This window comes from Mustela putorius, unplaced genomic scaffold (assembly GCF_011764305.1).
Source record: "Mustela putorius furo isolate JIRA1106 unplaced genomic scaffold, ASM1176430v1.1 tig00537227_pilon_pilon_pilon, whole genome shotgun sequence".
NCBI lineage: Eukaryota > Metazoa > Chordata > Mammalia > Carnivora > Mustelidae > Mustela > Mustela putorius.
The window spans coordinates 25,022,825-25,049,248 of record NW_025422368.1 but is presented as its reverse complement, the minus strand read 5'-3'; the positions used below and the strand labels follow the sequence as shown (position 1 = coordinate 25,049,248).

At 34.3% G+C, this 26,424-nt stretch overlaps 1 protein-coding gene across 6 annotated transcripts in view; it reads right to left on the bottom strand.

Annotated features, from left to right (window-relative positions):
• The window catches only part of CCDC91 (coiled-coil domain containing 91), a 356,615-nt gene that overhangs the window by 166,343 nt on the left and 163,848 nt on the right, over positions 1–26,424 (bottom strand). For all 6 annotated transcript variants that reach the window (XM_004755697.3, XM_045073381.1, XM_004755696.3 and 3 more), the window contains one exon: positions 6,881–6,988. In XM_004755697.3, coding sequence (XP_004755754.1) covers positions 6,881–6,988 — 108 coding nt within the window. The remainder of the gene's footprint in view (positions 1–6,880; positions 6,989–26,424) is intronic.

The following is a 26,424-nucleotide window of genomic DNA, read 5'->3' as shown; positions in this document are numbered from 1 at the left end:
AAGTATAATCCATAAGAAAAAATGATGTTTGAATAATTAAAGTTTTATTCATCTAAGGATACCATCAAGAAAGTGAAAAGGAGCCTGGCTCCTGAGCCTGGCTCAGTGGGTTAAAGCCTCTGCCTTCGGCTCAGGTCATGATCCCAGGGTCCTGAAATCAAGCCACGAGTTGGGCTCTCTGCTCCACAGGGAGCCTGCTTCCTCCTCTCTCTCTCTCTCTGCCTGCCTCTCTGCCTACTTGTGATTTCTCGCTCTCTGTCAAATAAATAAAATCTTTAAAAAAAAAAAACGTGAAAAAGAAACCAGAAAATGAGAAAATATTCATAATGCATATTATGGCAAAGGACTTATATCTAGAATTTATAAAAACAAACTAAAATTATGAAGATAAACAATAAAATAAAATGAATGATTAAAACATATATATACTTCACAAAAGAAAACACAAATAGTAATAAGCATCTTTTCATGTGCTTACTTATCAACTGTTATTCAAAAAATGCAGTGAGATGAGATGCCATTTCCCATTCAAAAGAAAACAAAAGGCTAAAATGAAAAACACTGACAATACCAAGTGCTGATAGGCTTCAGATCAAAGAGAACTCTCATACATTACAATGAAAATATAAAATGCCAAGAAACTCTGGAAAACAGTTTGGAATTTGTTTATAAATTTAAACACTTACCATATGATCCTGCAATTCCATACCTAAATATTTTTAAATAATTAAAAAAAAATATGTTCCCACACAGATCTTCATGTAAATATTCACAGCAACCCAAAATGTTAATCAATCTAAATGTCGAGGAATAAGTGAATGGATAAACAAAATGTTGTATATCCATGTAACAGAATACCAGTCAGCAATCAAAATGCATAGATTACTAATACAGGTAACCTCATGATCTCAAAAAACATGCTGAACCAAAGCAGATAGATATAAAAAGAAAATACACGTTTACTTCATCTTTATGAAATTATAAAAGCTAGCTCATCAGTAGTGAGAAAATGTGGACCTCTGGTTGCCTAGGTCTAGAGCTATAATGGAAGGGATGACTGTAAAAGGACAAGAGAGAATTTCTTGGGTTGATAGAAATGTTCTATATCTTGATTGTGACAGTAGATACATGGATGTATATATTTCTCAATAACAAGCCTATTTTACTATACTTAGAGCAAATACCAAAAAACTGACAGGCTTTGGGGATATAGTAAAATTCAGAATAAGCACATTACCTAACTCTCATAGAATTTACATTCTGTACTCAAATGAAATGAGTACTTACAGTTCTAAGGGAAGACACTAGAAGATAATATGTTAAAAACATGTGTTGATCATTTGTAGACATTTTTGACAAGACACTGCAGGAAAAAGACAAACTTAGTTTTCTTTTTGTAAAAAAAGCTTAAGGACAAAGTAATAATACAGATAGTTTATTTGGTATGCTTGGGTAACTTTCCACATTATATCTGTTAATAGCACTAAAAGATTATAAATAGTATGTCATACATATTCTTCACAGAAATTTGGATTTTGCAAGTGCTGGTAGAGAGGAACTAAGAAATAAAATTCATGAATGTTATAATTCAAAAGTATGAATAATATTTAAAATTATATCTGTATCTGTGCACATATACAACCCTCCACCCACAAGTACAAACTCCCACTTGCATACATGCAAATGCTTTCTCATCTAATAAAGATTAACTTTGTTTATTACTTCCTCTTTCCTGAGGACTCTGGTCTATCAGTTTTTTTCTTTCTTATATCTTTAGGCTTTCTAAGATTGGCTCTCACCCATAAGTGTTAAAATGAGCTCAACTTCCAGGCCAAAATATCTGAGGGAAAAATTTCCCCTTCATAGCTCCCTCCACCTACAGTGCTCTCTTATGTTCATCATCTAAGCTTCCCAAAGACTTGTCTTCTGTTTCTATTGTTTCATCTCCTTTTTTTTTTTTTTTTCCCTCATCTGATTATCCACTTTTGTTTGGCCACCATTCCACCAAAACTATTTTTTACTGGCTTTCTTGTTGTCCCATCTAGCAATCATCTGTAAATCCATACCTTACTTTTTTCATATTATTTGAAAATCTTACCCACTCAACTTTTTTATAAAATGCTCTCTTCTCAGGATCTAGGTATACTCGGCACTTGGTTTCCTCCTTTTCTTCTTGCCAGTTTACAGTTTCCTTCACAAGCTCTCTTAGCCTATCCATTCTATATTGAGGTCCCTCAGGACCCTAGGTGGAATTATTTTCTCATTCTATATAGTCTCTGGTATCATCCACAGACATACTTTCTCTGACCTTCTACATACTTATGACTTCCAAATTCATCCACTAAAAGAGTTCTCATAGTTCCAAACTCTATATTCAACTCTCTTATGAACTCTGATCTTGAATATTCCACAGGCACTATAAGCTCAACATATCTAAAACATGAAATTTTCAACCCTAACCATGCCGCAGGTCTTAAGTTTCCTATTTCAGTGAATTGCCAAAACCAAAGATCTGGTCACCAACCACAAAAACATATTCATGTATATAAACGCATATTTATGTATATAAAATGTGTATGCTTGTGTATGTGTAATTATATCCTTTACCATTCAACATTGACTTCCCCTCTTTTATTCCCACAAATTCTCTGGTTTCTGTTCCCTTAATATGACTCAAAACCATTAAAACCTCTCTTTTCCATACACCTACCTTATTTTGAGCCACCACCATTCTCACTAGGATAATTGTAATTGCTGTTTAACTGATTTATGTGCTTCTAATACTGTCTCCCATCAAGTGTTTTTTAAACTTTACCAGAGTAATACTTCTAAAATGCAGATCTGAAGAAATGTCACTTCTCGAATTAATATCTTTTAACATCTCCCAATTTCCTGTCAGACTACATGGCAGACAAGGTCCTTTATTATTATTTCTGTGGAATAAAATAATCTTTCATTTCATAGTCTCAAACAGCCTCAGCCCCCCCTTGCCAAACATTTACATTATACTCTCTCATTTAACAGACTGTGAATATGCTATTCCATCTACCGCTCTCATGTGTAATTCTCAGTTCTGACATCACTTAGACCCCATGAACCCTGAACGATCTCATCACTGGTCCAATAAAGTGGTCCCTCACACAAAATGAAAGAATTATATACCCCTTTTAATATAACACTTGTTTCATCATAACTTACCACAGTTTTAACAATCATCTCATTGATTTTTACCTGCTTAATATTAATAGAAGGACTGTGTCCTGCTCATGTTATATCCATATAATCCAGCAGAATATCAGTCATGTAAAAGGCCCACATTAAATAAGGAAGAGAGGGAAGGACAAAGGCTTGGTCTAGCATTCAAATGCTAAACAAGGCCCCAAAGTAAATGTGTAAAAATTTAAAGTTGACTTTTCAAAATCAAAGACAGATAATATATGAACTACAAGTAAGTAACCTTTCTTCTATAGCCGGGACATCAGGAAACATGAATCCTAACCCTGGTTTTGGGAGTACCTTGACCAAGAAATCTTGTGACCAATAATAACAAATATGATAATAATTCAGTCAGTATTAGCTGAACACCTAGAATGTGCCAGGTGCTATCCTAAGCAATATGTAAATCTGATGTCACACAATACTCCTGAAAATCCTGTGAGGTGAGAATTACTTGTGTATACACTCTAAAGATAAGAAAAATGAGGCACAGAGAGGCTAAGGACATTACATATAAACCGTTAAGGGACAAAGGTAGGGAGTCAGATTTCAGAACACCTAATTGCAATAACTCTAATGTTTACTTGATTTTCCCTTAAATTTTTAATTTGAAAAAGAGAGACAGACAGAGAGAAAGGTATGAATGCATGTGCCTGCACACACATACACATGAATGCTAAACTAAATTATTTCTAAGGAACCACCCAGCTATTATTTTTGTTAAATTAAATTTACTAACTTCAAATTTCCAATATGATTAGAGAATACAAGTGTGGGATCACCAATTTTACACTTTACATGATTTTACCTATAATCATATCCCCTTTTAGTGCCTGGTTTTTAAATAGCATTTCACCATACGGAACTGCTTCCGCTCCTCGATGTGTCCTGAGGTAGTGCTGGATTGCTCTCCACCCAGTGTTTCCAACTGATGAACACAGGATATCCTTCTACTTACTTAGGTTATTTTAAATTTCTTTCAGCCCAGTTTCGTAGTTTTCAATGGACAAGTCTCTCACCTCCTTGGTTAAATTTACCACTAAGAATATTATTCTTTAAGATTGTACTGTAAACTTAACTGCTTTCTTAATTTCTTTTTTGGATATTCATTGAGAGTGTAGAGAAACATGACTGATTTTGTGTGTTAATCTTTTAACCTGCCACTGCGCTGAATTTATTTATTAGCTCTGCTATTGGCTATTTTTGACAAGGTAATAGTAGAAAGAGACAAATTCAGCAATGAATTCACAAGAAAAGACAATTTACAAGAACTGAATTACAGTTAACAGAAAAAGTTCAGAAATTTGAGGACCTGCAAGAATAACCACCTTCCCAACCTCAACTTCTAAAAGAAATAGCTGAGAAGGTCTTTGAGCAACAAAGACCAACTAAATTCAACCTTACAGCAAGTATTAAACCAAGTATGTGTTAGTCACATCCACTGTTGAAGATTTAACCCATTAGTGTCTCCAAGCACAGACCCAACAAAGCTGTGACTGTCCTATATATATTTTCATTTGGAACAAATGGTTTGGAGAAAAGAGACCACTGAAATTTCTTCAACCCAGGTTTGCTAAATGAAGTTATTTTTAATCAGAAAAAAAGAGAAAGACAAACAGGGAAGACACAAAACGTATATAAGCATATTAAATGTAGGCAGTAGTTCTCTAAAATAACTGTGGGTTTGCCTCTGATGAATGGAGCCGATTGTAATCAAACAGATAAGGAGCCAAAAGAACCATAACCCTGAACTCTCACTATTTGCTATCTAAAATGACCCATGCCTCCCAATTTTCTATAGCAAGAAGCAGGCTGAGAAATGGTATAATCACCAATACTCAGGGATAGCCAACAAAGATATTGAAAACTTAAAATCTATAAGATCATAAAGAACAATGGACTAGAAGAAAACCTGTGCCTAAACCCTAAACAGAGAATCATGGTCATTCAAAGATCAATCTTATTCCCATAACAGAGATCTTATTTAATCTGACCACTGAGATTTCAGAATTGCTATATACTAATAATAGCTGTGCATTTCTGATTCTTTATCCTTCTTGAGAGTGACTATAGTAAACACCTTTATCTTGCCACTGTATACCAAATATGTTGAAGGTAAACAAGGTATATTTTAGTTTCTAGTTCTTTAAGTCAAAGGGGACTGTCTATCTAGACCTGATAATACAGACACTCGGGTACATCATTCCCTACCTACCATCTAAAGATCCTGGACTTTTGAGATTGAGGCCATAGCTGTTCAGAACTTTCAGATTTTCTCCCAAAGAGACAGGTTGAGTAAATCTGCCTGTAAGATGGAGACTGAGAATATTTGGCAACCATAAGAGCCAACTGTGGTATAACTAATGCTGCTTACCAAGTATTTCCTGCTCTCTTCCTTTCAGATTCGTAGTAGAATCTCACTACTTGGCCTCATATGATGAGGTGGAGCACTATGGATATAAATTGAGAGTGGAAGTATCATTTCCAGTCCAGAATATTGAATTAATAGTAGGAAATTTGACTGGGCTCCTTTTCACTCTGCAATGATAACAGGTAATGAACCACACAGGACCTACACTACCAGGCCTATTCCTATGGGGAGGACGACATGCGACCAAGCCCCAAGATAATCCTCGGTATATATGTCACATGGGTAAGATATAAGTCTTTGCTGTGTGAAGTCAGAGCATTTAGGGTTTAACCTGGCCTGCCTCGGCTAATACATGCTTTCTGCTGTTTCACAGTTCTGTGACCTTAATTTATCTCGGTGATTTTTCTGTCCATTTACAAAGTCATATACTTCATACTTCTGACAACCTGGCATTTCGCCACCCACAAGAATGTAATTGTTATATTAAATTTATAAAATTCTGTGTATTTCCTTTCAAGCCATTTATTAAAATGATACTGAAAAAATTTAATAGAATCGACCCCAGTCTCAGTGATGCAGTGGCATATTTGTTAAGTCTCTATTTAAATTTACCCCTAATTTTGTTTTCCAAATTCTTAGTATATTTTCCTCCCATGATATAAAAAAGTTCTAGTAAATAAAGATGGTTTTATTCTCACCTACCATATTTTATGTTATTTAAAAGTGTTGCTGTGAATTTCTTGAATATATTACTCATACTATGACACCTCCATAAATGATCTTCATCTGATTGTTCAGTGTAAATAGGCTAATCATGTCTTTAATGTCTTCCAAGACATTAAATCAAGAAAAGAAAGAAAAAATTCCACGAAAAAATTTAAATAGAGACCAATCCCTACATGCAGCAAAAGGTACTCAAACATGAATAAGTGCCTTTAAAACTTCAAGTATTAATTATAAATCTTATAATCCTAAAAACCATTTCACATGCCATAATACATTCAGTCATCTCTTGTCCTTGTCATTTGTTGAATAATATTATAACTCAGAAATTAACATAAGAATTATCATTAATTTATGGGAGAGTCACATATTTTAGGGTTTTAGCTCTATTTTTAGTCTTTCATGAAATTCCAAAACTTTAACATTAAGTTTACATAACCATATTTTTTTTCTCCAAAATACACCAAGGAAAGTAAATGGCATGAAACTGAATAAACAGTTATACAGCTCTCAGGGGAGGAGAGTCAAAAAACAAAGTATAAATATATAATGGATGTGCAATTTTATTACCTGAGTATTCAACAACTCTTCACACTTGTGTGCTTGTTTCTCAATTGCAGAAATGTACTGTTTTTCAATAGCTTCTACTTGTTGCTTAACTGAAGACTGCAGCAGTGCCTAAAAACAAGCAAAAAAGTCATTTGGATCACAGACAACACTTGGAGTCTACTGTTGGCATAAACATTTTTTTTTTAAAGTTGTACATATCTGAAATATGATACTCTTCTGCATTACAAACTACACATTTGTGAATATTGAACACATTCATATATAACATACTTCAAGCTTTTGGTTTTAGGTTTTCCTATTGCCAACACTCTAGTTTTTTGGCTCAGATGTTACTTCCACACACCTTCTCCTTAGAAAAGGCCAAGTCATAGAAGATGATAAAGAGGGTGAGTAGTTCTGTTAAATATAAATTCAGTTTATTGAAGACCACACAGGATGAGGAGTATATGAAAGCCACTGAAGAAAAAAAAAAAGAAGAAGAAGAAGAAGAAGAAGAAGAAAGAAAGGAAAAAAAAAAAAAACAGACATATTTCACTGGCTGACAAAACTCCACATCCTCTCGGCACACTGTAATATCCCATGGGCCAAGCATGATCTTCAAGACCACAAGGCAAGTAAAAGCAGATGGAAACTCTGAGCAATTTCATACATAAAAGAACTGCCCCCCCAGGAAGTTCACACCCCTAATATAAAAAGGTAGAAGTCAAAGTTATGGAAGTCAGAATCTCAAGGCAGTATTCATAAAAAGTAATAAAACTTGGGAGACGGGACAAACTTAAGTGGGTAATGTAAATGCTGGAACCTGAGTCGGTAAAATATGAAGACGTTAACACTGTTCTAAGGGAAGCCAAATCAGCATTTGAAGACGTTCCACCCACTCACTTCCTTATTGGAAATGCTTAGAACATTATCTTTTTTTTCTTTCCTTTTTATTAAAGCATTATATGTTATACTTAACGTGTTCCCAATATTACATTACATGCTATTTATAAATCCTAAATCATTCTAAAATATGTACTCAACCATATACATAAGAATTCTTTAGCAAATATTCTATTTTTGAAGGTCTATCTGGATAATAAACTACTCATAATCAAAATAGTAAGTTGAAACAGACACACGTCTTATAGAAAACAGACCTTTGGCACATTCACCAAGAAAAGAAAAATAAGGCAAATCTCTTAAATAATCTCTGTTTTGAAAATAGATTTACTTGGTTGGAAACAACATGCATTAAGGAGCTAAATAAGTATGCAAACATTTTAAAAAACTGAGACAAAAATATTTTTTTAAAGCTCCAGATAAGTCTCAAATTTTCAGATAATTAACCTTCTTCTGCAAATGTTAAACTGTCTGATGATTCTACCACTCCTATAATTCAATAGTTGTCACTCTAAAGTCACATAGTTACTAGCAAATTAGTAAGGGAAAATAAAGCTCTGACTGAGGTTTAATTAATATTTAGAGAAGCGCTTAAGAGAGGTGCTTCAGCCCTTCAATATATACATTAGATATCCTCTTAAAGATTCCATGATCATAAATTTATGTAAGGCCCCCAAATTTAACCTCTTAAACTGTGACTAGATAATGTAAAATTATTATTTACCATTGGCAAAATATAATATTCTATTTGTTGGACTTCAGAAAATTTAAAGAACATTATAGTTATGATAATTCTCTTGGGTCTATTCATGACATCTCCTGTAGATAGAAAAATGCCATTCTCTTTTTGGGTCTTGGATATGACAGAATTGTTTTGCTTAATGGGAAGGACTGTTTTCACTTTGCTATTTGCCATGGTTTCAAATAACCCCACAGTTTAAAGTACCCAATTTTAGTGGAATTATATAGATTTTTAGTAGATTATATCCTTTGGAGAAACAGGTAAGTTAATGAACTAAAACCTTTTCCCACCATAATTAAGGAACACAATGGAGGGGCGCCTGGATGCTCAGCTGTTAAGCCTGCAGCTCTTGGTTTCTGCTCAGGTCATGATCTGAGAGTGATGAGATTAAGCCCCTGCATTGAGCCCTGTGCTCAGCCCTGAGACTGCCTGAGATTCTCTCCCTTTGCCTCTCACTCCCCCTCTATTCCTCTGTCCCTCTCCCCACTTGCACACGTGCACGTGCTCTCTAAAATAAATAAATAAAATACACACACACACACACAAAAGGAAGCACAATGAAACAGTATTTTTTTCTAGTGATTGATTTGTACACCACATACTCACTCTCTCCCAATGAAGGAGGCAAGCATGATAGGACAATGTAAGAGTTAAAAAAAAAAAAAAAGAGTCAAAGCTATGGTTATGGAGTGTGGTAAAAAGCTATGCAGAAGTGACCAGCCTTTTATATAGTTTAAACCTCTCATCTTAACACCATTCAGTTACTTAAATCCACCCATCTACAAAAGACACATGAAGGTAGGTACCAGGAATACAAAGATTAAAAAAAAAAAAAAAAAAGTCTATCCTCACTGAGTTCAGTCTGCTGTAGAAGAGAAACATTCTCTAGGTAACTACATACCATAGCTATATGTGAGGTACATATCAAAGAAAAGATGCCTGGAGCCTCCCTGTAAGTCTCACTGTTCTATGTAAAGACTATTAAATAGATAAGAATAATTGCAGTTATGAGTGGAGGCAAGAAGGTAGCAAAATAAACAGGTATCAAATATTTTTAAAATTTTAGATGCATAACAAGACTATTTAAAAATTGGGCTAATCCTACTGAACACTGTATTATTAGTGTCAACAGTCCAAATAAGAGGTAATTTCCAAACATTTTTCTTACAACTATAATATTAATCATTATGGACACACTATAAGCACAAATTCATACTAGCCATCTGCTTTTACAGCATGATCTATCATTATATAACTGGATACTTATTTTCCAATGTAATATACCATGATAATTGCTTTTACATTTCTTGTGTATCTTAAGTATAGAAATGAGCATTAATCTTAAAATTTCCCTGCAATTTATATTTTCATCTGTAATTGTGTCTATAAACATCAAAGATAAAAGGAACAATGCTATAAAGAAAAATCTGAAAGTATTTCCTTTAAAAAACTATTTTAAACTATTCTCAACAAATATAAAAAGCATTAAGACCCTCATTGTATGCAGAGGCAGAAAAACAAAGATATACACAAACATCCTATAATGATAAAATGCTACTAAAGGTAGGGAAAGTATTATTAATTTTCAACATATTTATGTTTTAGCCACAGTTCTATCAGAGATGGATGGTGTCATCCCAGGGGATTTAACTCACTGAGCTTAAGGAAAACCAATAACCACACTTAAGAAGAATTTGAAATATGCAAATAAGACTGCAGGTTCCTTTAATAAGGAACTTACTCATCTTTACTTAAGTACGTAAGTACTTAACTTACTCATCTTTAGACATCACAGTTTTGTACAGAGTTCCTTATACATAGTAGACACATGCAAGAGGTATCTGATGAATGATGATTCTTGTACTAAGATTAATATTTTTAAAAATCACTAAATTCTACCTCTGAATCTAATACGACACCATATTGTAACTAACTAGAATTTAAATAAAATCTTGAAAGAAAAAATATCATAGCGTGAATGGTAACAGTATTCACTGGAAAGTGCACTAAGCTTCACATTATAACTACCAAGTTCATCTACCAAATTTGTTGCTAAGTATATTTAATCATACCAGGGGTTTTAGTTTTTTTTAATTATCATTTTAGACTAGAAATGTCCATCCTTTCTACCTCATAGAAGAAATTTTGAATAAATAAAACAAGGTGTGTGAAGGCTGCAAAATCCTTGGAAGAAAAGTATACTACAAAGTCTACAACTATTAGACCCATATAAAACAAATAGACTTAAGTCAAAACCACCCCACCCAACCATTACCCATAAGCTGTAGATACATATTTTTAATAGAATTAAATATATGCTGGAATTTAAAAAACTATAGCCAAAGTAGACCACTACAATCTAAACTACAGTCCATTGTCTCAGCATATCCACAGTTTTTCTTCTCCCTTGAAACAACCCAATTCTTATAGATTTGATCTAGCCTCATCAAATTAAATAGCTTGTCCAGGTTTGCAATGCAGATGTGTCTAAAGAACCAGATGGTGTCCAAAACATTAATGTCATGTTGGTATTTAGTATATAACCTCAAAACATGTTGTAGCTAATTTCATTCAACAGCAATTAGAAGACTTTTAAAAGTCACCCCCAAATTTTCTATATCAATCATCTGAGTCGTAACTTAACAAATGGAGAGAGGTATAAAGCTATGGAGCAAGCTGGAAGCAAAACAGAATAAACAGCCCTCTGAAATTTAAGCCAGTGTTTAATTCACTCATGTGCCTACTCAGTACATCTACAATAGTACCTAACACACTGAAGACATTAAACAAATATGTGTTGAATGAACTGCAGAGATGTCACGATTTTGGCATGTCCAAGCCTGATTATTTGCCTCTTCATAGAGAAACTATTAAAACTTTGATGTCAATGATGTCTGTAATTATATTTAGGTTAGCTTTTTGACTACAGTAGTATAGATTAATTATTGTAAAGCATCATTTGAAATCAAGCACAATTTCACCTTTCTTGAAAAAATATCACAGTTTGCTTTTCAAAAATTTCTTTCAGATCTTTTCCAATTTTCAACCAAAAATAAAATAAGCAAAATAAAATGTATCTGGAAAAGGAGTAAGTTAAAACTCTGAGGGGATGATTTCATGTTTTTTTTTCTAGTGACGTACTCTCTTTAAGTAAAATATTACTTTAAATTTTGCAAGGCTATTAAACTATTAACACACCTTATAATATAACCTCAACTTTTCTAACATATTGGAAGTGAGTCTGTTATTCAAAAGGAGAGCCCCCTGACTGAGATACACATGGAAAAATGATGAATCTTAATCATTTCACCAACTAATTCATCCATTTTTTCCCCATGAACTCTACATCTCTGTTTTACAGATAAAGAAACAGACACTGGGGTTAAGAAACCATCCCCAACACACATGAAAAGACTCAGTGGAACAAAGAACTGAATTCAGATCCACCCACTTTGCTCCTGGTTTGTCTTATCTGTTTCAACCCAATAAAGCAGATTTCTCTTCATGAATTAAGCACATATTTTATTTGTAAAGTCACTTAATTATTTGTTCATTCATCATTTATTCAGCTAATATTTACTGAATGCACATTTCACTCCAGACACTGCTCTAGGAGCGGGGGATACAGAGTGAACAAAACAGACAGGAGCCTGACTCTCCTGAACTACATTACTGCCTAGGGGATACAGAGAGTGGGGAGGACAAGGAGGTTTGAAATGTAGACAGCAAACCACTCCTGATGCGGTTACTGGCTATAAAAGGGGGAAAAAAAAAAAAAAAAGGAAGTAAAAGAAACATGATAAAAAGGACAAAAAAAAATGGAAAAGAAAATTTTTAGAAAGGCTAGTCAAGAAAGAGCTCTATGGAGAGGCAAAAATAAGAGCTGCCACCAGCAAACAAAAATTCAGTCATATAGAATATCTGAGGGAAGAACATTTCCATAAAGAAAAGAGTGCAAAGTCCAAGACGGGACTACGGCTGATGAGCTCAAGAACTAGCAAAAAGGCCAGTGTGGATCATATGAACTAGAGAATTCCATTAGATGCTACAGCTATTGTCCACTTCTTTTTATCTGTAACCAGGTCAAATTTCTCGCCACAGGGCCTGTGTTCTTATTGACCCCTAGACTTGAAAAGTGAATCAGAGATCAGAAAAGTGGGTAGAGGACCAGAATCATGGAGAACCATGAAAAGGCATTTTCATTCTATTCTAACTACAGTGAAAAACCCCTAAAAGATTTAAACAAGGAAGCATCTATAATCTGTTTTTTTTTTTTAAATATTTTTGAACAGCACTACAAAGTACCAAAAGCAATCAAATACTATCAAAGTTCTCCATCAATGGACAATTTGTGAAAGAATAAAAATATGTAGCATTGATCTTTGTGGGCTACTCATATATAACTAAATTGGGAACTTATAATTAACATATCATGCATAAAATTTTTTCTATCCAGTAGAAGTAAGAGTTACGCAATTTTCCTCTCTGGTAATGAAGGGTTAATCCTAACAAGAACAAACTGAGTTTTTCATATTCTCACAAAAATTGCCACAGATATAAGTATACCTGGCAAGTAATACATACTTGAACTTCATCTGGATACTCTATTAGCATGCAGTTCTTCTATAATACTTAAGTTGATCCAGTTTTTTTTTTTTTTTTGAAGATTTATTTGACAGAGAGAGATCACAAGTAGGCAGAGAGGCAGGTAGAGAAAGAAGAGAGCAGGGGAAGCAGGCTCCCTGCTGAGCAGAAAGCCCGAGATCATAACCTGAGCTGAAAGCAGAGGCTTAACCCACTGAGCCACCCAGGCACCCCAAGTTTAACCATTTTATAAATTTAACTGGGAACAAAGACTGTAAAAATGAAGACATAGTGTCCAAACGAGGGCAACTGACGAGATTTGGCTCCAAATGTTGAGTTTGGTTTCTAACTTTTCTTAATGTTCAACACTCTTGACTAACCAAAAACTAGCTCTTGCCAGTTTTGGGGTCTAAGACATCAATCTATAGCTCTGATGGCTTGTAGTGTGGAGGAAAAATAGCGTATGTCATACAAACAGATAATACACACATCTGTATGTATGTGTTTATTTTTAAGGTTTTTATTTATTCATTTGACAGACAGAGATCACAAGCAGGCACAGAGGCAGGAAGAGAGAGAGGGTGGGGGAAGCAGGCTCCCCACTGAGCAGAGAGCCTGATGAGGGGCTTGATCCCAGGACCCTGAGATCATGACCTGAGCCCAAGGCAGAGGCTTAACCTACTGACCTTGGTGCCCCTGTATGTATGTATTTAAAGGCTTCTGATCAGTGACCTAGTAATCCAATTGAGGTATATTATATGGATGTCTTAGAAGAGAACATTAGGCTATCCCTGAAAACAACATTTAGACATTTTAGAAAATTTTGGGGGGCTACAAAAAGACATAATGTGATTAAATCCTATCATTGACAGGTGATTTAAAAGTGCATTGTAAAAAGGAATAGGGAGTAATAACTCTTTAGAATAAAGACTTTGATCTGAACTTAAGGCTTTCATTTACTCAAAACTGGCTCCAAATTCAAGTGTAGGTCCATGGTCTCCTACTACCTAGGCTGGCAGAAATTAGGCCCTGGAAACTCAACCCTGGAGGAGAATGAAGGTACATGTTTCTCCAAAGTACGTCTGAGGAGTGACAGTGATGGACTTCTTCATACTTTTTTTTCAGAAAATGGGACAGAAACAACTACCCAAAATCATGGAAAAAATGGATTAAAAAACAAAAGATCTCTTTCTTCCTTTTCCTTCATTTAAAAAAAAAAAGAAAATTAAGAAGGTCATGTTGAGTCTGTTGAAATTTATACTGTTACAATTCTCAAGTATTTGGAATTGCAATGATCCTCAGGTTTTTCTATGTATTTGAATTACAGTGCCGTGGTACTATACAATTCAAAAAGAAAAATGTTAAATTATGGGTGTAGATCTAAACATGGAAATTCAATATAGTCTAGCCATGTTATAAAGTACTTTGGAAGCTGTGAAAGCCAAAGAAAATCTTCAGGAGAGAGGGAATCATTCCTATTGGCCTTGTTGTTAAGGGATTCTAGTAACATAAGAGTTGTTACCTCAAACACCACAAAAGTCTCCCAGTGAAAATTTCTTTTGTGCCATGGACAACACATTAAAATTAAGAAATTTCTAAAATTAAGCACAGCACAGAGGCTCTGCATGTCTGCCTCCAGATACTTTAAACTTCTGAAAAGCCGCCACATGGATATGCCTCACCCTCAGATGCCACGGTATTGTTCCTTGTGACTTCAGTAAGAGCTACAGTTTCAGTGATGAAAGAAAGAAAGGAAAGAAAGGAAAGAAAAGAAAGAAAGAAAGAAAGAGAGAGAGAGAGAGAGAGAAAGAAAGAAAGAAAGAAAGAAAGAAAGAAAGAAAGAAAGAAAAGGAATAAAGAATTATGAGTAAACAAAGCACCTGGTTACACTGAAGAACTAGGCATCTGATTTCCTGATATATCAGAGACCATCTGAATGTTGGAAATATTTGGTTTAAATGCACATGCATTAATATTCCAAGGAAGCAGGGTAATTTGTTGAGTAGAATCCTGCATCAAGGTTTGAGATGCTTGGCTTTTATATAAAACTTTTCCTCAGCCTATATGTGTTTGATAAAGCACTGTGCTTCTCTATTTCTCAGATTCCTTCCTTATCTCATAAATGGGGAGAATACCAGAGTTTCATCTCTGCCAATGATAAAGGAGTTCTATGAAATTATGACTGTTAATCTAATTCTTTATATTGATACTTCAAAATCAGATTGTTCTAACCATTTGCTGGTATCTGAAAACTAAATTCCTCACTTTCTCATGACAAATAAAACTGACGCTATGTGGATTCAAGTTAGGATCAACATTATTTTTTTATTACCAGATTTAAGATCATTAAAGTAAAGAATTTTCCTCCAAACTAATCAAGATTCATCATTCACCCAATATAGATTTCAAAGATTAAAAAAGAACGTGTTTTCCCACTGTTAAAGCTATCCACATGGAGAAAGATGAGAGGTTTCATGAAAACAAATTTTATTAGAGGACATATGGACAAAGATTCAATTTTCCTTTTTGTTTTCTTTTGATCATAAAAAGAATAACATTGATGATAAGGGAAGATCCTCGAACTGGGTTCTTTTCCAGTTAAAAGTAAGCCATATATTACAAAAGTGATAATATTTAAGGTGATATATAAAATAATTCAAATCTACTGGACTGGGCCCCCAACAGTCAGAAGTCCCATCCCCAGAACAGAAAGCATGTGTCAAGGGCCTCCTCCAATGCCAAGCTCCGGCTTGATTGTATGGGATGAGAGAGAAGCCCCCAAAATGGATTAAAGTGGTTCACAAGAACTATTAATATACAAACTGCTATAGAGGTACTTCACTATTAGAAAATGGCACTAAGTGGTGCTTGCTGACTGAACATTAGCTTGCATTAGGTTGTTACAGTGGATTAATTACTAAAAACATTTGGTTACAAGAATTTCCTGCTAAACAAAAAAACAGAATAACCCTTCAACTTGGTGCTTCCATATCTTTTGAACTTTATATTGCCTATATATGTTACCTTGTCAAAAAATACTTTGAAAATAAAAGAGTAAATCCTCCTGTGGCCTAAAAATTAATCCTTGGTATAAAAATATATATTCTTATCTATCAAGTATCCCCAAAGCTGATTAACAAGAACTTAAAGATAAAATTAAATCCAGCCTTCTATTCTGATACTGGGTTGCACACTAATTATAAATGTCACAGACATCTCAACATTTCACTGGACATTTTTTTTTTATAAATAATTTCTTTTTTTTTCAACAATTTATTTTTATTTTTATTTTTTTTTAAGATTATTTATTTATTTGTCAGAGAGAGAGGGAGAGAGAGCGAGCACAGGCAGACAGAGAGGCAGGCAGAGGCAGAGGGAGAAGCAGGCTTCCCGCCGAGCAAGGAGCCCGATGTGGGACTCGATCCCAGGACACTGGGATCATGACCTGAGCCAAAGGCAGCTGCTTAACCAACTGAGCCACCCAGATGTCCCTTCACTGGACATTTTATCTTGCTTTCCTTCCTCAGAGTCTGTGTTTTATAGTTCAGAGGAAAGAATACAGCTAACCATTCCTTTCTTACATCCTTTCAAACAGGCAAAGATTTAAAAAATTAAAGCAGCTTTTTGGGTACATACCCTCATGTGGACTTGGAAAATTAAATGAGTATATTAATAACTTTCACCAGTTTATCTTTTCTGCCTCTAGGAGCTATGGTATGCAGTCTTTCACTAACTGGAATATTGGTGGCCAATAAAAAAATGAATAACAACAAATCTATAACACATACACATCAATTTTTTCCCCTGAAGTCTAATTACCTAACACTTTTCAGGCACTAAGACTGAAAATGCCTGAATCCAGATAGACCTTGATGACAATTCAGTTCATTGGAATAAGAAGAGATTAAGAACTACATAACTGATATGCTACATTGACTGGAATAGTTACAGAAATGATACCTTCTATAGATACTACTATATAATCACTCTTCCAGCATCATTACTAGCTAATGAAACCTGTTGAATAAGCTTGGATAAAAGGAAGAATTGAGAACAGGTCAAGCTTCATCTGGTCAATGTGGAAAGACAATATTTTACCAGATAAAAGATACTTATGACAGAGTAGCCTGGATTTTTATGATAATAAACAAAAATCTATAATTAGTCAACAAACCCAGGTGGGTAGGGCTGATATTGATAAAATTTTCAAATCGCATCAATAGTAGTTATAAATATTAACCTGATGAGATATAGAAAATGAACCTATGCCATTCAAAGTACATTTTAGAAGGTAAGCCAAAAATAACCAATCGGGAAAAGGCAGGTCCTATGTGTCTTAAGAAACAGCTAACTACATAAATCCTACTCATTATTTTTTTTTTAATCTTTGGAGGTATTTTTCAAGATCTGCTCTGCAGCAAAAACTTAAAATATATATCCTCAATACAGTATGAAGTATTCCTCCCTTCCTTCCTTTGACTGTCAGGCTGATGTACCAGTCACAGTACAAAAAAGCAAGCTTTAAATATATATTAGAACAAGTTCTCCTGCAAGATTTCCAATGCCTTTTGGTTTTGGCCTGGCTGGAAAAACCACAAGAATAGCCTTGCATGCAAAATTCTGGCTTAGCCCAAGAAACTCAGAAGGCACACAAGAACTATTCTCAACTACCAAACTTTCTCAATCCTCCACTGAGGTTAAGTTTGGTGGGAGGGATAAGAAGGGACAAGCCAAGTCGTTAGTTCCAAACCAATCACTAGTATCTAGCATGCTGTTAGGCCAAAGTCTATTGGCAACAGCAAACATCTGTATTTGTCCAGGAAAAATCTGATCACACGATAAAAGCTGGAATTTATGAGAATCCTTGTTCAATCAAATAACTGAAACTATAAATTTATTTCATACCTTTGGGTTAACAAAACAATGGAACTCAAAAAAAATATATATGACAGGTCTTACACATCTTAATATTTAGTTCTCCCTTCTCTACATTAAAAGTCAGCAATCTTTAATCAAGGAAAAATATCAAAAGAAGAGAAAACAAAGTTGTTCCCCCCTCCTTGGAGCAGAACTTTATACAATACAAGTAATTCTACACCCTGGGAAAAACTGGTCTCCTAAATGTAAAATGCTCTCCCTTACAAAACAGTACAAACAACTCAAGAGTTCAAATAAAATACTAGCAAGTAGATGCCTTTGAAAAATGGAATACAGCAGGCATGTGATACTCTAGCCCAGCATTTAACATATGGTACATTGCTAAAATTCAAAGCAATCCTTAACAAAAGGTAGTTCAGACATAATTAAACTTTACATAAAATGCAAAAGATGGACACTCTCAATAAAGCTGAGGTTCATTAACATGGGAAATGAATATATCAAGAATTTTAATCAAGATAACTGCAGAAAAACTTCAGTTTATGTAACAATTTTATATCATTTTCTACCATGAGTAGCAGACACCTCATGTGCCCAATACATTAAAACTCTGGTGTATCTTAGCCAATAGTCTCATACTTAAACAATAAGAAGAGAAAACAAATATATCAGAAGATTCTCTTTGTGAGATGTTCTTAGACTAGAGAAGAATCTACCCACTATTCTTATTTTCTCATTAAAATTGTCAAGATAGTACTTTAAGCACTACTCATGTGTCAAGCACTCTTTGGGTTTTAGCATCTGGTTTATAATACACAGAATTAAAGATCATCACAGCAGTCAAGATTCAGAAACAAAATAAAAGAGGAATGGGTGTGTGTGTGTCTAAATGTCTATTTTAGTGGAGACACCTTGCGATGTGCAGATATAGTTTTGTAAATACACGTTGCCTGGCCAAATGTGTGTACACAAAACATTAGGGGGAGAAAGAAAGCTCTAAATTTTGAGAAGTCTGAATACAAAACTTTTCTAGTTTTAAGATGAATGTGATGACCAGGAACTAATTTTCATATCACCAAAAAACTGACACAAAAAAATGTTTAGATGAGGAACCCACAAGAGGGTCTAGACATATAATACATGTTAAGTCAGTACAGTTATAAATTAATTGGTGTTTGCATTTTTCTTTTTTGCCTTTTTCAGGCTATTCTGATCACCATTTTTGCTAATCTGTCAACTACATCAAAATTTAATAAATTTCAATACTTCTAATGCTTGCTATGATTTGGAAGATATCTAAATTCCTTACGTTTAAACAACAAAAATAGAAAATAATTTAATCTTAAAAATAAATACAATGTGACAGAACCAAGAAAATAACCTGTAAATGTAACTTTTTAAATTAAAAACTTGGTATAGAAGATTTTCAAAAGGGAAAACTCTTTTTCTAACTTCTCTACCTTAAAGCAAAAACCACACACACACACACACGCACAAGGAAGGGTGGGGGAGTCTGTTGTCACTGTCTGTATACAGTAGCAAAACAAAAATTTTAACCAAGAAATATGTTCCTATCTTATTTGTGTCAAACTGGGATTTTTAATGAACTAGGCTCAAAGTAAGATAAAATAAAAACAACATGTTGAACTTGATTTCTTGAGTACTTTCAACTCACTGTAACAGCATGTTAGCAATAGTACCAGCTTTGAACTTCAGCACACTGAGTCAACTACAGCTTTCTTTGGAAAATTCTCTCCCAAAGTTATTTAGAATAAAAAGAAAATTCATTTTAAGAATGTGTCAGCATCTGAAAAACAGCTTTAGATCAAGGACTTATACACACGCATTAACTGAATCCCTGTATAATGAGATACTTCTGAAAAGAGAAACAAGCAACAAACACATCCGTGTAAGAGGTGGAGAGCAAGATACTTTCTCTTTAAAAAATAAGACACCTTATTCCTTAAGTTACAGAATTATATCTGTTTTAGCAAATACACCTGTATTTTCTCCATGTATGACTTTCTCTGATAGTCCTTCGTTGCTATTATTCCAATCCTCCACTATAAAGAAGATTTTTCTTACTGTGATCACTAATCCCACATTGGGAAAAACAGGACACAAGTTCAAAATAAGGAAAAAAAATGCTGAATAAATTCTAGTTTTTTGGTCACAGCTAAAACTTCTGTTTCTTTTTTAACTTTCAAAACAAAGAGAAGTCCATCCTACAGTCACTGAAATTCTGTTAGAATATCTCTCATCTTTCTTGTACAGAAGAATTTCCCAGTGATTTCAACGGGAAACACACACATATACACAACCTGGACAGGTTCAATATTAGATGACAAAAGTGGGGAAATAATGGCAACAGGCTGAAACAGAATATTCTGACAGGCAAATAAATATAAAGGAACAAGACAATGATTAACTCACACCTACCACAGGGGCAGCAGAATGACTTTTAGAACTTTAAAGAAAATACGGATACTTATATACCACCAATTAACAAATGATTTAGAATTTTTGGAGAGAAAATCTGCCTTGGCATATGCATTTTTTAAAAATCATCACAAGGCACCTGGGTGGCTCAATTGGTTAAGTGTTTGCCTTCAGCTCAGTTCATGATCTCAGGGTCCTGGGATCAAGCCCTAAGTTGGGCTCTCTGCTCCATGGGGAGCCTACTTCTCCCTCTCCCTCTCCCCCTCCTTGTGTGCTCTCTCTCTCAAATAAATAAATAAATCTTAAAAAAAAAAAAAAGCATCCTGAGTAATTTATTACATACTGCAAATGATGGGAACCAAAGGATTAAGAAATCCTGGTCAGTGAAAACTGTTAAAGTCATCTTAAGCAAAAAAGCATTACAGTAAAGCAACTACTCATTAACTTAAAAAAAATTAAGATAGTCTACATCATGGATAATAATCCTTGTCAGAGAAGACTATAGACATAAAAGAATTGCTAAGTCTGAGCCAGTGCACATAACGAAGAATGACAATTTAAAGACAAAAGCCCAATGAAACAAGTGAAGGAAAATTCTTATGTAAACAATCTTAGATGTGGCATGCTCCTATGGAAAGCCTTCCAAGATCTACATTTACTTTACTGTTGTTAATTATCAGTATAAAAGATTTTTAAAATCATGACATGGAAGAAAAAGTAAACAAAATTAAGTAAATATTATGGGAAAAGTTGGCATATATAGCACATTAGCTTATTTTGAGCTTTGTTTTCTTCTGTTCTTTAGCAGAATTTCACATGTCCTTTCAACAATCTGGAGCAAGCTATTTATTTTCTAAATGATCAGAAGAATGCTGGCTTTTTAACAGGAGCCCAGGAATATGTAGGGCTGGTCCACAATCTCTTTCCCTTAAGTGGATAGTTCTAAAAATAAAACTGAAATAAGAATTCACAATGTATCATTTTGAAAAGTAAACTCATTACTAATCAGCTGTAAAATAATGGCAATGCATCAAAATTGCTATGCTAGAAAATTGGTATACCAATGATAACTATAACTAGTATTTATTAACGGCATTATTATTAGCCAAGTAATATACGTTATCTCACTGGATCCTCACAATGCTCCTATGAATAGGCTCTATGGTTTATTCCCCCTTTTACTCAAGAGGAAATTAAAATTCATATGTAAGAAACTGTCCAAGGTCATCCTGTTCCTAAGTATCAGAAATGGGGCTTTGATCAAGGCCTAACTGACTTCAAAATAATCAATTAGCTCTACTAACAGAAGTACTTGGCAGTCCCAAAGTAGGAAGTTTTGCAGAAATGCAACAATCTTTTGGGAATTCATAGGTTAAAAAAATATAAATTATTATATATCATTATTAAAGGTAGAAAAAAATAAGAATATGAGTACATAAAACATATTAAGAGTACAAAATAACTTTGGAACTCCAAGTTGTTTAAATATGGGTATTTACCAAGTTCCTGCAGTGGATGGTTTGAAGTTGTAAAAATGAGAAGTTACAAAAAGAACTGAATTCCAATTTGATGAGGTCAGCTAACCCACTAAACACATGGATACCTTGTTTTATTTTTCTTCATCTCATTTTGCTTCACAGATATTGCGCTTTTTATACATTGAAGGCTTGTGGCAACCCACGTGAAGCAAGTGTATTAATGTCATTTTCTCAACAACATTTCTTCACTTCATGTCTTGTGTCACATTTTGGTAATTCTCATTATTTTAAACTTTTTCATTATTATTATACCTAAATTGCAACTATTTCCTAAAAAAAACTTTAGCAGTTGAGGAGTTCCTTCCTGTGGATGAGCAAAGAAAGTGGTTTCTTGAAGTGGAATCTACTCTTGGTAAAATGCTGTTGAGAAAGTTGAAATGGCAAGAAAGGATATTACATCAACTCAGCTGATAAAGCAATAGAGACTTTGAGAGGACTACCTCCAATTTCAAAGGAAGTTCTACTATGGTATCAAACAGCATTGCATGTTACAGAGAAATCATTCACGGAGGAAGAGTCAATCAATGCAGCAAACTTCACAGTTGTCTGATTTTAAGAAATGGCCACCGATGCCCCAACCTTCAGCAGCCACCACCCTGATGAGTCAGCAGCCATCAACATCGAGGCAAGACCCTCCACTAGCAAAAAGAAGTTATAAGCTGAAATCTCAGATGATGGTTAAGCATTTTAGCAATAAAGTATTTTTAGTTAAGGTGCACACTTTTCTGGAAATAATGCTACTACACACTTAACAGACTATAGTATGGTGTAAACATGACTTTTATATGCACTGGGAAACCAAAAAATTCATTTGAATCACTTTACTGCTACATTCACTTTACTGTGGTGGTCTGGAACCACACCCACAATATCTTCAATTTATGTCTACACGGGGCTAATTAAAGGTGAATCAGAACTTTTAATTCTTTGTGAAAAGTTGAAATCATAACACAGCTTATTTCTATTTTTTAATTAGAAACTGTTGATCACATCATTTGGGAGCTTTAATAAGTGCTATTTCATTTGAGTGTATTAGGTGCACAAATGTGCTAAGCAAATGAATTAGAACTTAAGGGGTTTTTTTTTCCTTTCATTTGATTACCAATGTAAAAAAAAAAAAAAAAAGATTGGCATTTAAATCATTAAGCTTTAAATTAGTATCTGAATCCATGGTAATTTGCTGAAACAAAACCCAAAGCATACTCTAAAATTTGTAAGTGGTATGATATCAGAATTTACTCATGTAAAAAAAAAAAGTCACATTTTAGAAAAGCACTAGAAAAAGAAATCAGCAATGATCCAAAGGTTGATGTACTCATATACGACAGGATGGTGTACACAAATCCTCAACTCTTGTCAATACAGAGCGAGATACAAAGAATGTCATGGCTCCTAGATATTCCCTGATCCCAGGATAACTTGTTAAGTGAAGAACATATGTAATAAGTAATCACTATTTTAATACGTATTAAAATAAATAAGGAGGGGTGGTCTGGGAATTCTGGAATGGTAACGTTAAGAGCTCAGAGAATCCTCTAACCTCATGTATCTTTTAAGCAAAAACAATCATTCAAAGTCTCTGGACATTTATCAAAGGGCTTACAATAAATTGAGCAGCATTTATTAAACAAAGTTTATAGAAACCTTGTAAGAACAGAAGGAAATTATGATACTCAACCTAGAACTTCACCCACTCACCCACAGCTGAGCCTTGCAGAAGAACCATTTCAACAGGCTCAGCAGCTGAGTGACAGCTCCCATCTTGCCCAACCTATTAGTGTAAAAATCATTCCTGGTGGTCTTGGCAGCTGGTGAACATTAATAGATCCTATGTTCCACAGTTCTATGCTGCAGAAGGCTTACATCACATGAATAGGGCAGCTGGTAAAAAAATACAATTCTTTTCTGCACAGCTCTGTATTGCAGGACAGCTGCTCAGCTGGGCTCAGAAGACAAATGCCAGTTCCCATCTCTAGCACATTCCTGAGGTAAAAGAATTATTCCAGAGATATTTAACAGCTATAAACTTGACAATCCCTTCCTCATGAACTCTGTATTACAGAAGATCTATACTGAGCAATGGTGGCAACCATGCAGCAGAATAGTACCTATTCTCTTTCCCTCATGCATAGCTGTAACTGTAAAAGGAGGATCTGGGTGAGGAAGCCAATGAAGAGCAAACTAAGCATCCTATTCTTCCAGGGCCTGTGCACAGTCCATAGGTTCTACGACAGGGAAGGGCTATAGCAAGACTCTAGCACACAAAGCACCCATATCAAAGGGAATGATCTATAACTGATGTATGAGTGAATCAGGCTGGGGATCAAACATTAGAGCAATAAACTAGAAACACAAACATTAAAGCAATAAACTAGAAATTAGCAGAAACTAACAGCTACTTATGATAAAACATAGACAAGTCAGAATCAAAAAATAGAGTCCAGGAAAGAGGTAGTTAAAGAAAGCAAGCATGGTTCTAAAATAGTCATTTCTTGTAGTCAGAAATAGTATATAGTATGTAAATATCCATTTTACTCTACAAAAGCTGCACAATTCCAAAAAAAAAAAAAAAAGAACTTCACTAAATAATCAACAAACAAAAGCACAAAGTCTCCGGAGGACTGAACACAGAAAGTTGCTACTATAATAGTTTACCTAAAATGTCTAGTTTTCAATAAAAAATTACTAGACATGAAAAGAACTATTAAACTGTGTCACATACACAGGGAAAACAGGAGTCAGTGGAAACTGCCTTTGATGTGGTCTAGACGTGACTTAGCAGAAAAAGACATCAAAGCACCTATTGAAAAAATGTTTGAACTAATGAAAACTATGCTTAAATAATTAAATAACATCTCATAAAATACACACTATCAATAAAGAGGGATTTATACAAAAGAAACAACAGGAAATTCTGGAGTGGAAACGTAGAACAAAAAAATGAAAAATTTTGTAGGTAAAATGCTATCAAACAGCACTGCATGTTACAGAGAAATCATTCATAAAAGAAACAGTCAATTAATGTGGCAAACTTCACTGTTGTTTTATTTTAAGAAACTGCCACAGCCACCCCAACCTTCAGCAGCCACCAGCCTAATCAGTCAGCAGCCATCATCATCGAGGCAAAACCCTCCACTGGCAAAAAAGATATTATGGCTAGCTGAAATCTCAGATGATAGTTAAGCATTTTTTTAGCAATAAATTATTTTTTTGTAGCTTCTAAATATTAGGTTTGAACTGAGAGAAAAATAATCAGTAAATCTAAAGAAATATCAATAAAGACTGTGAAACCTGAGGAAATAATGAGGAAAAATGAATAGAGCCTCAGAAAAGTGTGAGACAGTATTAAGCAGACCAACATGTATGCAGTGAAAGCAACACAAAGGAAGAAGAGAATAAAAATATTTAAAGAAATAATGGCTGAAAACTTCCCACAGTGACAAAATAGAATCTATACATATAAGAAGCTCAATGACTTCAATGTAGGAAAAACTAAGAGATACACACCCAGATATATTACACTCAAAATGCCAAAAGACAAAAACAGAAACAATCTGAAAACAGTAGAAAAATGATTCATCACATACAAGATAACCACAAAAAAAATTAAGAGCTTACTTCTCATTAGAAATAATGAAAGAGAGAAGGTAATGGGATAACATTTTCAAAGTGCTAAAACTAAACAAAAAACCTGTCTCACAAGAATCTTATATCCAACGAAAGGAAACAAAATAGCTTTTAAAAGTAGAAATCTATCTTTAAAGAATGAAAATGAACAAAAGGTACTTCAGGATAATACATTGTTAGCAGACATAACTTACAGTAAATACTAAAGGAAGTTCTTAAAGTTAAAACAAGTAAAATCAGACAAAAACTCAATCCACATGAATAAAGCATGCCAGTAAAGTTAATCATGTAGGTAGTTTTAAAAGACAATATAATTGGTTATTTCTGCTCCGCTCTTCTCTTAATTGATTTAAAAAGCAATTACATTTTACAAAGGTGTATAACCATCTTTGTACAAGAGACAGTTTAGATTCAAAGATATAAACTAGTTCAAAATAAAAGGATGGGATAAGTTTTATTTTTAATTTTTTAAGGAACCTCCACATTGTTTTCCGAAGTGGCTGCACCAGCTTGCATTCCCACCAACAGTGTAAGAGGGTTCCCCTTTCTCCACATCCTCTCCAACACTTGTTGTTTCTTGTCTTGTTAATTCTGGCCATTCTAACTGGTGTAAGGTGGTATCTCAATGTGGTTTTGATTTGAATCTCCCTGATAGCTAATGATGATGGATGAGAGGGGCAGAGATTATGCTGAGTGAAATAAGTAAAATAGAGAGTCAACTATCATATGGTTTCACTTACTTGTGGTACATAAGGAATAACATGGAGGACATTAGGAGAAGGAGAGAAGTGAGTTGGAGGAACTCAGAGGGGGAGACAAACTATAAGAGACTGTGGACTCTGAGAAACAAAGGG